Genomic DNA, 15,620 nt, shown 5'->3' on the forward strand with positions numbered 1-15,620 from the left:
CTATGAAATCTTGCTCTATTCACTATATACTTTTATAAACTCCTCTTGCGATAATTTTTCAAAATCTGGAAATGCCGAGTACAATCCCTTTTCAACAACCTTGACAATGGCTTGGTTAGCTTTGGTGTCATTCTTGCTCGCTTCAGATAATTGTATCACCATATCTCCAATTTGTTTGCACTTCTTATCACCATATTTGTTTAAAACCTTATCCAAACTCTTGATTGCTTGCAATGCCAAAACGTATTTACCTTGGGTGGCATAAATCTTGAAAAGTAATTCCCAAGTTAATTTCGATCGAGGCGCTTCTGTTGCCAAGGGTTCGACTAGCTTCGATAACTGTTCAATGTAGTCAAGTTGCTTTAGATCCAGCAAAAGAGTGAGTCCAAATGGGTCTTGATCATCTTTCTCACTTTCGACTTTAGCAGCTTGGTCTAGTTTCTTTTTATTTGTTTTGGCCTTCTTTTGCTTTTTGCCATTCTTTTTAATCGTTGCGCGGTCAACTGCCTTCTCTGGACTCGCCTTTTGCTCCTCATAAAGTTCAAAATAAAGATCAGACAACCCTTTTACAGCACGCATGTAAACAGGGGTGGCATGGATTTTGTCTTCCCACCTCAACATATCAATATAATCGCGAGGAGTTCCTCGCCTTAAACAGTATGAGTGGAAATCATATTGATCGTTGTAAAACGTCTTAAAATTCTTCACAACTGCTTGAAATCTTTTTAATGCTAATCCCTTGTACATGGCAATATTCTCCACCAAAGATGCATATTCCTCGCTCTCTTTATCAAGGTCAGATTGTGCAAGCTTCTTTTCTTGTGTATGGTATAATCTCGTGTATGCTTCTGCACTTTCAATCAATACCCAATTGACCTGCATCAAGTGCAAATCCTTACATCCATTGACAGCATCCTCATCGAGTTTTGTAAACAAGGATATACAATCAATGGCCTCGTCAACTTTGTTGGCACGGAGCATATACTTTGTGGCTTTAGAGTTGATGAAACGGTCTTGCAAATCCAACTTTCTACCTTCATCCATGACTTCCGATGCTTTCTCAAACAAGCCCTGGTGTTTTAAAATCCGAGCCTTGATTATGTACAACTCGACTAAAGTAGGAGAATGTTCAATTGCCAAATTGATGTATTTCAAGGCTGTGTCCAACTCCTCCTTGTATAAATAATGCTGAGCAAGATAAAAATAGGTCCATACGGTAACAGTTGGATTTGAGTTTTTTGGTGCCTCTATTTCAAGAAATTCGGTAACCACCTTCTCAATGACTTCGAGTTTCCCTTTATATCCATACAATGGCTTGACGTTAACAAAGGTCGCTGGAACTCCACGTAAAAGCTGTGGGATGATGTACTTTTTACATTTTTCCACAAACAAAGGAGACTCAGCGGGTAAAAATGTCAATGGCAAATATTGTGGTGGATCTGATTTTGGATAAAATGATGCGAGTTTGTCATACAATTTCACTCTCAATTCCAATTCCTTGGTGTTTGTTTCTAGTGCCAATTCCAACATAACATAGTACTGCATATTGTCGGGGTTCGTTTTCAACAATTGTCTATACACCAATGACGCTTCCCTTTTCCGATCCAATAACATCAAATACTTGGCCTTGTATTCCAAGTACGATAAGTGATCTTTGATATTTTCAAGATCCTGTTCCAACACCTCCAATGCCTTGCTGATATTGCCCGATTCGAAGATTATTTGATTCTTGTACAATATAGCCTCCCCATGTTCGTACATGTCATTCTCTGTCAAGTGTTCCTTTATAATGCCTTCTATTTTGGTGAGCGTGGCGACTGCTCCTGAATAGTCCTTGTTCAAATGTTGAGCAACAGCGAGTCCAGTCCAATTAGCTCTAAATCCAGGGGCATGCTCCAAGTATTGTTGTCTGCACTCAATCAATGGTTTATAATCACGGTTCTGTACTTGCATGAATGACAAGTCACGCAAAATTGGTTTGTTTGGTGATCCATTATCCATTGTAGCTTTAAACCACTTTGCAGCTTCGACATAATTCTCCGATGCACGATAATACAATCCCACCAAATGATCAACGAGATAGTTTGATGAATCCTTATCAATTGACTTTTTGATATAAGTTGCTGCTTCATCTTTGTTCCCCGTAAAGTACAATATACACCCTTTCAATGCTAGTGATTCAGCATGATTTGAATTTTTTTTCAAATTTGCATCCACGAGTTTCAAAGCTTTCTTGTATTGCTTTTGATCGTACAATTTCAAAGCTTCTCTGAAGTTTCCATCTTCCTTGTTGACAAAGATAGGAGTGGCTTTCTTTGGCGCCATCGGGACTTTAGCTATTGTAAATTTAGATTGTAAGATACGGAAGTTGGATATCTTCGAGGACGACGGAAAAAAAATTTTGTAGTAGCCATGCGTCGGTTAATAAGTGTCTCGTTCAGTGTCGCAAAAACCATAAGTGTGGCAAAAAGAGTGTGTTATTCACAAATCCTTCCAGATATTATAAATTATATATATAGTTTTCCATTGATTAACCACTTATCGTATTTTAATATTCTAGACTATTGAAAACTAATCTGAAATAGAAATGGTGATGGGTGATCTTCATACGGTTGTATTTCAATCCTGAGCCCTCCGACAGTTTATCATACAAACTTGGCACAGTTTTTAAATAATCCGCATTAGATCTTGCTGAAGTTTGTTGGCATCATCACAACAAAGGTGATAGTGAGAGGTATAAAGCTGTAATTGATTTCAATAGAGTTATCACTTCTAACGTATTGTACATAGAACATCAGTTATAGGTCTAGATCATCACCATTGTATTTGTAATCGCCATAAGAATCACTGAGACAACTACCATGTCAGGATCAGAGGGCTGCAGAAGCAACGCAAGAATGTGTTCTCTGCTAGCTCTAATGTGGTGGATCCTCCCCTCCCCCCCTTCCAGTAGTGATGATTGAGACTCATCTGGAAATAGCAGGCCTCCGTTTAATTTTTGGTCCTCTCATGGGAATACCCTCGGAATCTAACACACCTGCATAGAACACCTGCATAGAACACCAAAACGAAAAGCTAAAAAATAAAAAAATACAAAACAAGTCAAATCTTAAACTCGACTTTTTTGGCTGCTAAAAAGAAAACATCATCTCGGTGCCACTAAACTTACCTTGAACAAGCTACTGTAAGATGTCTAATACTCATAACCCACTTAACCCAGAGTACACTCAGGATGGCGAAAGAAGAATTCGTACTAAAGTTGCCTGTGATTATTGTCGGAAACGAAAATCCAAATGTGATGGCGAAGAACCATGCTCCAAATGCATAAGTCGCAAACGTGAATGCACATATTCATTTACTCCGAAGGAGAGAAAGAAACGCATCACCACGTCTGATAGCAACGATATCAAGAAACCACACAAGATGCCGAAACAAAAAAAAACTATCGAAGAGTTGAATTCTAGAATTTCCCTTTTGGAGAGTCTAGTGACAAAATTGGTCTCTAATCTAGACCCTTCAGACAAGATGGGAATTTATTCACAAATGCAAAGAACACAAGAGCTGAGCGCAGAGCAGGATTCAGGTGCTAACATGAGTGATGAGGAGATGGACGGAAGTACAGACAGCTCGTCTTCTCACAAAGAATCAGGGTATGTCCTTGATTCGAAATCAATGAAGGAGATGCTTCGGCCCCTGTCGTCTTTTATGGACAAAGATTGCGTGGCAAAGAAGGCGATGAAACGTGTGGCTGAATATTGTGGTGCTCATTCGCTAATGCATATACTTTCTGCGCGTTCTTTGCAATGGGTAAAAGAGCGTCTTCAGGGATCTCAATTAGGTTTAGTTGACCAGCTGTTATATGCTCCTTTAAAGAATGCTCCACTTCTTTTAAGCAATGATGTTGATCGCTCATCAAATTTGTTGAATAAGCAGAGACAGGTACGATCAGTTGACAAGTATTTTGCTCCAAAGGACAAGGCCATGTTATTGGAGCTATTGGAAGCCTGCTATCGCAGAATATACATTGGCGCATTCGTTTGTCCATTGGTGGACGTGCAGAGCTTATTTGAAAAGTATTATTATGGAATTTCAACCAACAACCAATCAATGTTGTCGAGCATCTCCCACAGCGAGTACCTTATAATGAACTCAGCTTTGGTATTAGCTCTATCCAAATTCACGTCGCTAAATCGAGTTGCTGGTTCTCAACATCCCAATTTGGCAAGCTTGACAACTGCCGATGCTGAGCAACTACGTACAAAATATTTCGATAATGCTATGCAAGAGTACAACTATGTCTCCAAACGCAATGAGGGGTACAGATCACTTCAAGGAATTGCTTTGTTGAGCTTGGTTATTGAGGAGTCTTTCATATCAGACTTTCATGTCAACTACATTATAGTTGGCACGTTAGTCAGATATGCACGGGAGCTTGGCTTACACCGAGTCGAAGTATTACAAGACAAAGATCGTGACACTGGTTTAGCTTGTCGGAAAATGTGGCTATTCACCGAGTACATGAGTGTTGAAGTTAGTTACAAAAGTGGGAAACCAATGTTGATTAATAATGAGGATGTGACCACCTTGAGTGAAGTTGACCCTTGTATCTTTTCGGTGCCAAGGGACTTGTTTGTGAATCCTGATTACGAACAAAATGCACCGCAATTGATTGAGAGTTTGAAAAGAGAAGGTGCAATATTTTACTTTTGCCATTTTTTGCTCATGTTGACACGGATTAAAGCAAAGAGCTACTACAAGTTGTATTCAAAGCTTCCATCGAGTATCAACACCCAAGGTGCTCTCACCGTTGTCAATGAAATAAACGACGACATGCAAACATTGGCGCGGCTTATTGAGCCTGAAGTTATTCGTCCTCACAAAGACCACCCATTTGTACTATCTATGTTTGACTGTGATGAAGGAATCCTCAAATTCCATGTTCTTCTGTATCATTTGTCATTCCATGCACTTATGCTTTCGGTTAACCGGGTTCCCTTTTTGGAGCAGTTCAATATTGAGGATGACAGGCTTTTACCATATGGGAATAAGTCACTTGTAGCTGCCAGATCAATTTTGCAAGCTGTTTCCAATCCAAACTTGTTGTGGAAGGTTGATGACACCAGTTTCCCATTTCTACTTTTTTATCCATTTATTGCGTTTTTGAGTGTTGTGGGCAATTGTTTAATTTATCCAACAGAGGCTTCATCGTATTATGACTGCTTACTTTTAATTGATGCTTCGTTGAACTTTTTCGCTTATAACGGTCCTCAGTCAACGAATCTTGACAACAAGAGAGTTTTCTCCGACATGGTTACTCGCTCTTTTTTGAGAATATTGATTGATACTATGGAGAAGAAAGCCAATGTGTATTTTTACAGAATGCGTCCAGGTTTGCGGGAACATATTGAATCATTACAATCAAAGTATCCAGAAATGTTTCAACCTGAATCGGAGTTGAAACTGAGTTCTCCTGTGCAATCGGCTCCCCCTGTCTCGTCCTCATCATCACGAACGTATAATGCCGGTGGCAATTCAATACATTCCAGTCAGACTGCTAATAAGATGGGTCAGCTCCATGACAATTTTGATACTGGTGTGCCACTCGCTGGAGAAATGGTTGACTTGGATAAGTTGTTACATGAGGAAAATTTCAATCAATTTGTGTTTGGAGAAATCAATGAGTTGTCGGAGTTCTTCAACTATGATTTGAGTAATTGACGGTAGCGTATTTAGTTCTATGCGCACACAGTTTATTCACCTCCTCTATAAAGTGTAGAAATCGACCATTGCGTGAAATGTTGAAGAGTACAGCCAGTGGTAAAGTGACCATTTAACTCGTGTCCTACGATCGTATAATAGCAGAAAATGCTGCGCCCCATCCGACGTCATTCACGAGTGCTAACTCCGAAGATGAATCTAGATCAAAGTTGCACTGAATAATGGGTGGATATTTTTTTTCGGCACTAGCTAAGTTCCGTGTTTTTGTTCGATTGAAGCATTCAACAAACTCTACGTTGTTTTCCATGACGATGGCTTAATCCAGTCTGTGTCTACGGAATTAATTCTGAAATGTTCTAAGTAAAGGAATAACTTAAAATCCGCAATTTACTAACGAATGATGTATGACTAAACTAAGAGACCTACAGATAGTGCTAAAATGAAAGGTCAATAGGCGAAGGAAAAAAAAATATCAAAAACAACAAAAATTGAACCATATCTGGGAGTTTAACAGATTGCGTTGAGTCCAACCTTAGCTTCTTTAAAAATACACCAGATCTTCCTTACAGCACAACCCTTCCGGCTGTAAACTATTGGTTTTACTGCAACATGAGCGAACCCACTAACAACCCTACCACTTCCAACTTCAGCAACTCCTCAGTTGCGAAAGCTTCGACTACATTAACGTCAGAAAATCATAGCCCCGGAACCGACACTGATTCCAAAGATAACTCAAAAAGGAGAATTAAAATAGCCTGCGACATTTGCCGACGCAAGAAGATCAAATGTGACGGGTCCTATCCCTGTGAAAATTGTGCTCAGTCAAAAAAGCCAAAAGTTTGTCTGTACTCCGAAAGACTGACAAAGAGGCAACCTAGGATACACAAACTGAGTCACAAGAGCCACAACAGTAGTTCGAAAACAGATTCGGTGCCTGTAAAGCAAGGCATTAACAGAGATTCATCTAGCTCGATGGAATCACGCATGGTAAAGCTCGAAAGCGTCCTTGAGAGGCTAACAAACACTGTAGAGCTACTCGCAGATCGGATTAAAAAACCCAGCAAACCATATCATCTGGAAACCGGGTACTCCATGGATATAGATTCGCGTGAGGCATCATCAGCAACATCAGATGCAGGTCATAGAGGTCACGAGAAAGAAGGATTTGCTCACTCGAGAGAAGGTGTCGCTTCAGCTGATGGAACAGGAGATGGTGGCTCAAACCTACCGAGAATGACGGGATATGCACTGTATATCGGTACCCAGTCCATCTTTTCGATATTCTCGCGAGATTCGTTGGATTGGATGGAGCAAAAATTGGGACCTCGTGGGGCTGAATGTATCACACCATTGAAAAACACTTTGGTCGTTTGTCATAATAAATTGAGTACTTTTTTGAACAAATGGATTGAACCACCATTGAATGATGCTCATACAAGACAAAAATTGATGCATCGACCATTTCCATCTGATTCAAAGCTCGTGATGGAGTTGGTCGACCTATATGGATCGATACCCATGATCACTTTTCTAGTTGAGGCGGAAACAATAAGAAAGTTGTTTATTTCGTATTATGATGGATTAAGTGATACATCAAAGAGAAGAAACTTTACCGCTTCAGAATTGTTGATGATGACGTCGGTTTTAATGATGGGGTTAGATGCAATGATGGATAAAACAAGGCATCGAAAGGACGCAAAGTTAAATCACTTGCAAGAGAAGCTTTTGGAGAATGCAATTTATTACTATCATAGGCTATGCCTTGTAAGTGAGGGATTAGAAACAATTGAAGCAATATTATTGCTAATTTCCTATTGTGACTCTAATTGGATTACCAGTCATATAAACTATATACCCAAAGCTGTTGTCGTTAGGTATGCTCAGGAGATTGGATTGCATAGAATTGAATATTTCAACAAGTTGAGTGATAAAGAACAGGATCGGAGAAGAGTCATATGGTGGTTTTGTTACTATTATGACACTGACATGTGTTTTAGGTTTGGTAAGCCTCCATCAATCAATATTGATGATGTCACAACCTGTACAGAGACGGATGTGTTGACGGCGTGCATTCAAGGATCCACGTGTTATTTGGATCCAAACTTTGACGGCGACGAATTGGATCGTCAAATGTCGATTGCAGTGGCTGATGAGGCATTACTTGGAGATCCAGCACTACCACTCAGTTTTCGATTGTTGAAAAAGTTGAAATCCTTTAAAGATGGATCGTTCTATTATCATTTCTATGGTATGCATATGGCCAAAATCAAGTCCGAATCGTACAATTTATTATTCTCAGCTTCAGCAAGGCTACGTGACTTTGATGCCTTGGCAAATGCCTTGGAACATTTGAATCTGGAAATGTCGGAATTGGCGAAATACGTTTCGGAGGATGATAGACCTCGGTTCTACAATGATCCATTATTTCATTTTATTGACCTGAAGATCCCCGAGCCTGAACGTGGAACTATACTTGCTGGCCAATTGGCCTTTTTCGCTCATATGATGGTAATCAATCGATTTCCATTTGTTGTGCAAACGGACAAAGTTGATGCCGGGAGCCAGATTTTAAAGTTTCGTAATACATCGTTGGATGCAGCTCGAACTATTTTGGTGTTGATGAAGCAATTGAACAAAGACACAGTTGACCCGACATTTATCAATTGGGTTGTGTACTATCCGATAATTGCGTTTTTAACACTTGGTGCATCGGTATTGAATCACCCAACCTCACCCGATGTTGCCAATGATATAAAATTAATGACTGAGACTTCAATGGGATTTTTCGATTTTGTTGACGATTTTGCCAAACCCGATAAGAATCTTCGTACACGTGGAGGAGTGTCTATTGAATTAATTGTGCGATTGATGTTAAAGGTTGTAATAAGTGCATACGAAAATGAGACGGGCATATCAGTTGTACAGAACGATGAAGCCTTGAGGGTTCATTTGAATAGTGTTCAAGTAAAATTTCCCGAATTGTACCAAGAAACTACTGAATTTTCGGTTAATTTCCCCACGTTTTTTGGCCAACCATTTTTTGAAACTAGCGATGAATGGAGTCTGGAGGCTTCGTCGTCAATTTGTTCCATGGGCAACACATTAAGTCCCTATGCATCATCTCCGAGATACAATCCTGCTGTATCAAACATCATGCATCCTGATCATGGTAACACAAATAATGTCCAAAGTCCTCATGCAACTACATCAAGTGTTAGATTCCTTCCACAGAAACCCCTTCAAGCTTATTCATCACCACTGTCACATCCTCATCATCAGTTACCTGGAATCTCCCCAATCCCCAGAAACGCAGTCCCTTCATTTGTCCATCCGGTGGAGCAAGTGCATCATCAGTCGAATGGGTCTCACTTGAGATCAACTCATGCTTCAATGTCGCATGTGCAAGGAAACGCGGCCCAAGCTTCAGCGGCATCGGGAATGAATGGTTACAATGTACCAAACCAACCGGCTAGTGACGGGGTGCTGAATATGCTATTCAGCCAAATGAACAGTATGCCAAATTTCTTTTTTGATAACAACTTGGGTATATAGAAAAGGCGCCTGTGCCTGTCCACTTTGTTTGATTTTTTATGAGAGCTGTATTTTAGAGAATTTAATGCATAAACTGGTAATAGTAAAATTTTGACGATGTAGTATGAATAGAGTTTGAGAAATGTTGACATTTGATAACCATTTTGGATGGAGAAGTTAATATGTCTCAGCATCTCAAGTGGGGTGTTTAGTCTTACATAGAGATGATACCAATTTAAATGACTTTGCATAAATGTTCAAGCAATAAACTATAGCCAGCTCTATACATCTTATCAATCTCCGCACATTCAGGTTTCGCCAAACGAGGAAACAATAGACGATGTCGATCATACGCCACAAGAATTTAGAGCAGGTTGGTTTAACCATCGACCAGTAACGTATACGAGTAGGTCCCACTACAAACAAAAACCGTTATGAATGCCATGGAAAATTCCATGCATAGAAAAAGGAAGAACAATGTCTTAGATATGTGTTACTCAAAGCTCACTCCCACTTGTCTTTCAATTTGAATATTATCTTTTAACCCATGCAGCAGGAAAAAGGAAAAGAGCGCCCACTCTCTTTGTCGGCGAAAGAAGAGAAGAAGGTAGCGTTATTTAAGTTGGGTGAGACATTGTGTAATGTTGTTTCTTCACCTTGTTTTTGTGTCAAAAAATAACCTCAGAATGTTTCACATTGGTACACGACCTACCTCCGAGATGAAACACCCGATCTGTTCATGAAGTTGGTGAGTTTGTCGTAAACGCATAACGTGTATTTTTGAATTAAAGATCTCTGTGAGGTTTTATAATATTGCCTGTAAAAAGAAAACTATAGGCTCGAAATCAAATGAAACACTAGCCGTGGAAAAAGCCGCTTAGCAGCTGTAATTATTTTTTTGTATTTTTTTTTTTATCCGCAATTTTTCTCAGTAGGTACAGGCTAAATTCAGGCCAAGTCTTGGTGCTGTGAAGAAAACAGATAATGACGGTTTCGCCAGAGCATGTAGTTTCGGGAAAAGTCTCACTTCGCTCTATGTGTTGTGTACCTTCACCCTATTCCACCTGCGCGTAAGCCTTACATGATGTAAAAGTTCTAAACTCAATGGTTCACTAAAATGTTTGAAACAAAAACAAGTAGTTACTTTTGGAGAAATAGAAATGGAGGGCAAAAGTATGTATGTAAAACAGCCAAAAATTTACTGCCCATCACAAGGGCTCCTAGTAATCCTGTTTCGTATACAATTGGGGAAATCAAGATAACGTCTTCTTCCCTGTCTCGTATACCACAAACTTTATTCCCTGCTTGACACTAACATCTACCTATTATGAACTGGATACGAAACCGAACGCCAAGTGTTTGTCCAAAATCAAGGCGTGGACAAAACTAAATACTTTTAGTTCAAATCTAACTCTTTTAGCTGCACCGCCTAGTGACATCATCCGCTCTATATATAATGCAACTGGGGATAAAGAAATATCCGCAGGATCTCATGCGGACAAAGCCGAAGGGTAGGACGGTTGAAGGACAAAAGGTGCACAGAACACAACGGTGAGGCGAATAGCTTTAGCCCTTTTTTCTTTTGGTTTTCTTTTTGTGTTTCTTCGGTTTTAGTCAAGATGACATATCAAATCAAACGCCTTCAGACGTTGTAGTAGTTTGAAGAATTGCATGAAAAACCTCTGCGAATAGGGAACGAAATACGAGCGGTGTTTAGAAAAGTTGTTAGCGGCTTGTGCTGGGAAATCCTCCCTGGATTAGAAAAATGCCACTGAGGTGTCACTATATTAGATTGTAGTCTATACCAGTGAACCGGGAACACCTTCACTATTGTCATAAAAAAAAGTTAAATTGCCACCACTACCAGTTGACATTTTTGGAACCCTGCGATAGTGCAGAATACGGTTTTACCGCCAACTTATCCTCGAGTCACGCAATCGACAGATAACCAGGAACATTCTCGTTGATATCAATGTTTTGGTTTCCCCTCTTTTCATCTTCATATAACTTGTTCAAGCCTGTGATTTCTTATTGTGTTCATTATGGCACATAAGACAAGGAATCAAAATTCTGCTTGCAAACTGAATCAATTTATGCATGCGGATTAAAATCAAAGAAACAAGTACAAAAACCCAAATTATAATAATATTATTATTATTATTATTGTACTAGAACAATTATTCGCCTTCTTTGTACATTTACCAACAATATAATAGAAGCAATAAAACCAAGGGTAAAAGAATGGGAAAGTGTGCTTAAAAGAAAAAACATCAATCTCCAGTGGCTTCAAAATTGTCCAATAGTTCAACAAAGATCTCCTAATTACCAATTACATTCTTCATTGTGCTGGTTGGAATAACGATTCAACTCGAGAGCGAATCCGTTTAGGCCGACATTAAAGACGGAAATACATTCTATCCCACTGAATGCATTATCACTCCCTTGTTGTTTTAAAATCGATTTGCTATACAGGACACTAGCTAACCAAATATAAACATTGATATCCCTCATATGCAAAATTTCTTATTATCCAAACAACATATTAAACTTTAAATGCCTGATCCCTTGTTGAACCATCTGCAACTGCATCAGGAACAGTCTAGTTTGGCATCGCAGTCTGTTACAACAAATTCGTCAGACCAACAACAAGATCCCTCGATGAGCTCCTCGACGGATCAACAGCCGAAGCCAGGGCTATTTCGTCGGCCACGACTACTTTCATCGGGCACCAATGGCAGCACCATCACTCAGGATAGTACCACCATACCGTTGTCGCCACGACAAGTAAATTCATCAAATCAGGAACAAAACCTGTCATCGGAGGAAGTGAACCGAAAACGACCTCGGGTTTCAAAAGCCTGTACATATTGCCGTTTAAAAAAGGTCAAGTGTGATGGGAACTTGCCATGTTTTCATTGTCAAGAAAGTAACGATGGCGATTGTGTTTACGTTGGCGATCCCAGAAAGAAACCCAAGGCCAGGGCGTTAAACCCCAGTTCCAAAAACCCTCCAAAAACCGCTCCTATAAAATCGCCAAAAGTGAACAAGGCTCAAACAATAAAGCAGTTAAGTTTGAAGTTGGACAAAATAGAGAATTTACTAGGAGTGTTGACTGATGAAATACGCGGGACAAAACAATCAAAAGGTAATCGACCACTATCCCCGCCTATAAAGATTGATGAAGACGATACCGGAGTCAAAACTGAAGATGTGGCAAGATCTACCGACCAAGGGAATCATAAACCAAATGTACCTCATATAACAAGTAACAAATTTGCATCACATTCCATTTTGGACATTTTTTCAAAGTCGTCCTTGGAGTCCATGTTTCAAGGGTTGGGTCCGTGTAATCGAGTTGAAGTAAGGGACATTCTACACATTGGTTCGATATACAACTTTTTCTCTCATGCATTCATGGACTCCATCTGTCAGCCAATCAAGACCACTATTCGTAGTAGAACGGACCTTATAGACAACACATTCAACAACGCATCGATCCCGCTCGAGATTCTCACCTATTTTGATGACATATACATCGCATCCTATATTTGTGATTCATCATATGTCAAGTCATTATTTGAGAGCTACTTTAACAACAACAAAAAGGTTTATACGAAAGGACCGAATTCAAAGCTCAGGTCTTTTACATGGTCAGAATTGATGATTATGACGATTCTGATAGGACTTTGTATATCGATTCTCGTGGACGAAAGAAATGTAAACAAGATGAAAAAAAAACCGACGCCGCATATATTACAATCACTTAGTGATAAGCAATTGGTTGAAATCGATACTAAATGTTTCTTCTCGGCGATATTCTATTACAATCGGTTAGTGTTGTCCAGTGAAGGGGTTGAAACGGTTCAAGCGTTTGCATTGCTCATACTTTACATGCAAACTGTGATTTCCTCCGTCAAGCTGATTTTTATGCCAGTGACTATAGCTGTTAGGTATGCACAAGACTTGGGGTTTCATCGCATGGAGTCATATGAAGGATTGAGCTGGCATGAACGCAATATGCGCAAAAGATTATGGTGGTTTTGTCTGACTTACGAGGTTTCCTATTGTTATCGTTATGGGAAACCTTTGCAAGTGAGGGAAGATGGTTTGGCTAGCCTCATTGAAGGCGACAAATCCACAGCCACTATTGTGCAATCCAGTATCCGGCTGATGCGGACCTTGTGGGATGATGCCAAAAAGCTGAATGACGTTTCAAGGTTGAGTGAGCTAGGCGAGGATAAGACGTTGCATAAATGCGCGGCCTATTTCATGTATCGCCTTACAAAGATTCGAGTGCAATCATACGACTTGATTTATGGTATTCCTTCACAAGATGCTAGGCTAGACACTATTTTGACCTACATTGATCAGATAAACAAAGATATGCAAGATCTCGCTGACTTTATTGAGCCCCCAATCACGATATGTTATTACAATGACCCTCGATTTTTTTACAAGCCAAAGAACAAACCTCTGGACCAGGTATTAGCATTTGATTGTGGAAAAGAAAATTTTCTCGCCATGTATATGAACTTTTATATGCACTTGATGACTATCAATCGAACTGGTATTCAAGAAGTACCACCTACAGAAGAGAATGAATTGACAATTGAAAGAGTGAAAGGGTTTAGACATATTTCCCTTGAAAGTGCCAGGACTATTCTTCACATTGTAAAGAGTTTCAATTTAAGAATGATGCCATATTCATCATTCAGCTGGTATCTATACGAACCTTTTGCTGCTTTTTGTCATTTGGCGAGTTCCCACTTTGCCAATCCCAACTCCCCCGAAGCAGAACTGGATTTGAAACTTATGATTGAAATTTCGTTACAATATTTTAGTTACAAAAACAAGACTAAAAGTGTCAAAATCCAACGCAATTGCATTCGACAAACTTTGTTTGATTTGGTCACTAGATACTTGTTACGTGTCTTTATGAATATAACGAATGAAGAAGTCAGAATGAAATTGTTTGCTGGTAACAAAGCTCTTCAGAAGCATTTGGATTTGCCTGTACAATTCCCCGAATTTTACACATCAGAGGGTAAGTTGGGTATAAACAGCAGCTCCACCTCAAAAATTTTTGAAATGTGGTTTCGTGCCTACAACTTTTCGGATGTTGAGCCAAGTGCTGATTCTGTTACAAGACTGGAGATCTTGGGGGTAAGCACGTCCCGAAGTGAGGTTGATACTGGAGTTAGTGCTAACAGAACTCGCGAAAGTAATGCCAACAGCAGTGGTAGCGGCAGTGGCAGTGGCAGCGGCAGTGGCAGTGGCAGCGGCAGTGGCAGCGGCAGCGGCAGTGGCAGCGGCAGCGGAGGAAGTAACAGCATAAGGAACAGCAACACAGCTACCGGTGCTAGCAGTGAAACCAGCAACGAAACTGATAGCGCCACTCATAACGACAGCAGTTCCACCAAAAGGAAAATCGACAATATTTTGAAACAAGCCATCTCGCCACTGAATTCGACAAGGGCGAGATCTCAAGAACAAGGGAGTCAACCTCTGGATGAACAATCAGGTATGCCAAATTCCTCGCGGCAGGCTCTTAATTCTTCGTCACAATTTGTTCCACCTTCCAACGCAATCCCTCAAGCGTATACACCCAGAACAAGACAATTTAGTAAGCACTGGATGACTGAGCAGAATCCTCATACACCCCAGAATCTCCACCAACGATTCAATTCAAACGATCAACGACATCAAGTGGAATGTACCCCGCTGACTTTGCAATCCAGTGTCCCTTCCCAATACCGAATGCAAGATCTGCGAGAACAGCATCAATATCGACAACCTTCCCACCAGCACCAGCCACCTCACCCTCAGCAACAATTCCCTGCTCAACTGGGCTACATGGCAAACTACGCTCCGAGGTACCTGGATGCGTCATCTACTGCATCTCATTTTTCACAATACCAGCATAGCTCCATCCCACAAGTTTACCCAGTCGAAATGCAACAACCATTTGTTCAACAGCCGTCCATTGAACCTCCTCCCCCTCCTCCAGTGTCAAATCCACAAAATCCACCACTTGAACAAGTGATTGCTCCACCAGCATTCTTCGAATCACTTCATCCTATTGTCACTGAGAATATAGCCACAAGTGGCAATCCTCAACTGGATGTTACGGCTCAATTTGAGTATGATTTCATTGGTGGGTCAATTACGGAAGAGTTTGAGGAACTGTTTAAGGATACCAGGAATGTATAGAGTACTTCGATGCACGTGTGTAGAATGCGTTCCTTCTACGTGCGGTAATCATGTCACCAGTTTTATACATAGAATTAACGAACCAAAGACTATGGTATCACGTAAAAGCGTTATCGAGTTTAGTATGTATTGTTCGGCTCAGACTTTTTACGATTCTTGGA

At 40.2% G+C, this 15,620-nt stretch overlaps 4 protein-coding genes across 4 annotated transcripts; 3 read left to right on the forward strand and 1 right to left on the reverse strand. All coding sequences in view use genetic code 12, as the record gives it.

Moving 5' to 3' along the window:
- Positions 1-15: 15 nt before the first annotated feature.
- CPAR2_303490 (peptide alpha-N-acetyltransferase complex A subunit) lies at positions 16-2,325 on the reverse strand (the record flags this gene model as incomplete). The annotated part of the gene is made up of 1 exon (XM_036807728.1): positions 16-2,325. One exon carries the CDS (start codon positions 2,323-2,325, stop codon positions 16-18), a length of 2,310 nt encoding a protein of 769 aa, XP_036664536.1.
- An 864-nt stretch (positions 2,326-3,189) lies between these two features.
- On the forward strand, positions 3,190-5,718 carry ZNC1 (Znc1p; the record flags this gene model as incomplete). Its single annotated transcript, XM_036807729.1, has 1 exon — positions 3,190-5,718. One exon carries the CDS (start codon positions 3,190-3,192, stop codon positions 5,716-5,718), a length of 2,529 nt encoding a protein of 842 aa, XP_036664537.1.
- A 609-nt stretch (positions 5,719-6,327) lies between these two features.
- Positions 6,328-9,270, forward strand: TAC1 (Tac1p; the record flags this gene model as incomplete). The annotated part of the gene is made up of 1 exon (XM_036807730.1): positions 6,328-9,270. One exon carries the CDS (start codon positions 6,328-6,330, stop codon positions 9,268-9,270), a length of 2,943 nt encoding a protein of 980 aa, XP_036664538.1.
- A 2,532-nt stretch (positions 9,271-11,802) lies between these two features.
- HAL9 (Hal9p) lies at positions 11,803-15,459 on the forward strand (the record flags this gene model as incomplete). Its single annotated transcript, XM_036807731.1, has 1 exon — positions 11,803-15,459. The coding sequence occupies one exon, from the start codon at positions 11,803-11,805 to the stop codon at positions 15,457-15,459; it is 3,657 nt and encodes a 1,218-aa protein (XP_036664539.1).
- Positions 15,460-15,620: the final 161 nt, after the last annotated feature.

This window comes from Candida parapsilosis, contig 005806 (assembly GCF_000182765.1).
Source record: "Candida parapsilosis strain CDC317 annotated contig 005806".
In the NCBI taxonomy this organism is placed as follows: Eukaryota; Fungi; Ascomycota; class Pichiomycetes; order Serinales; family Debaryomycetaceae; genus Lodderomyces; species Lodderomyces parapsilosis.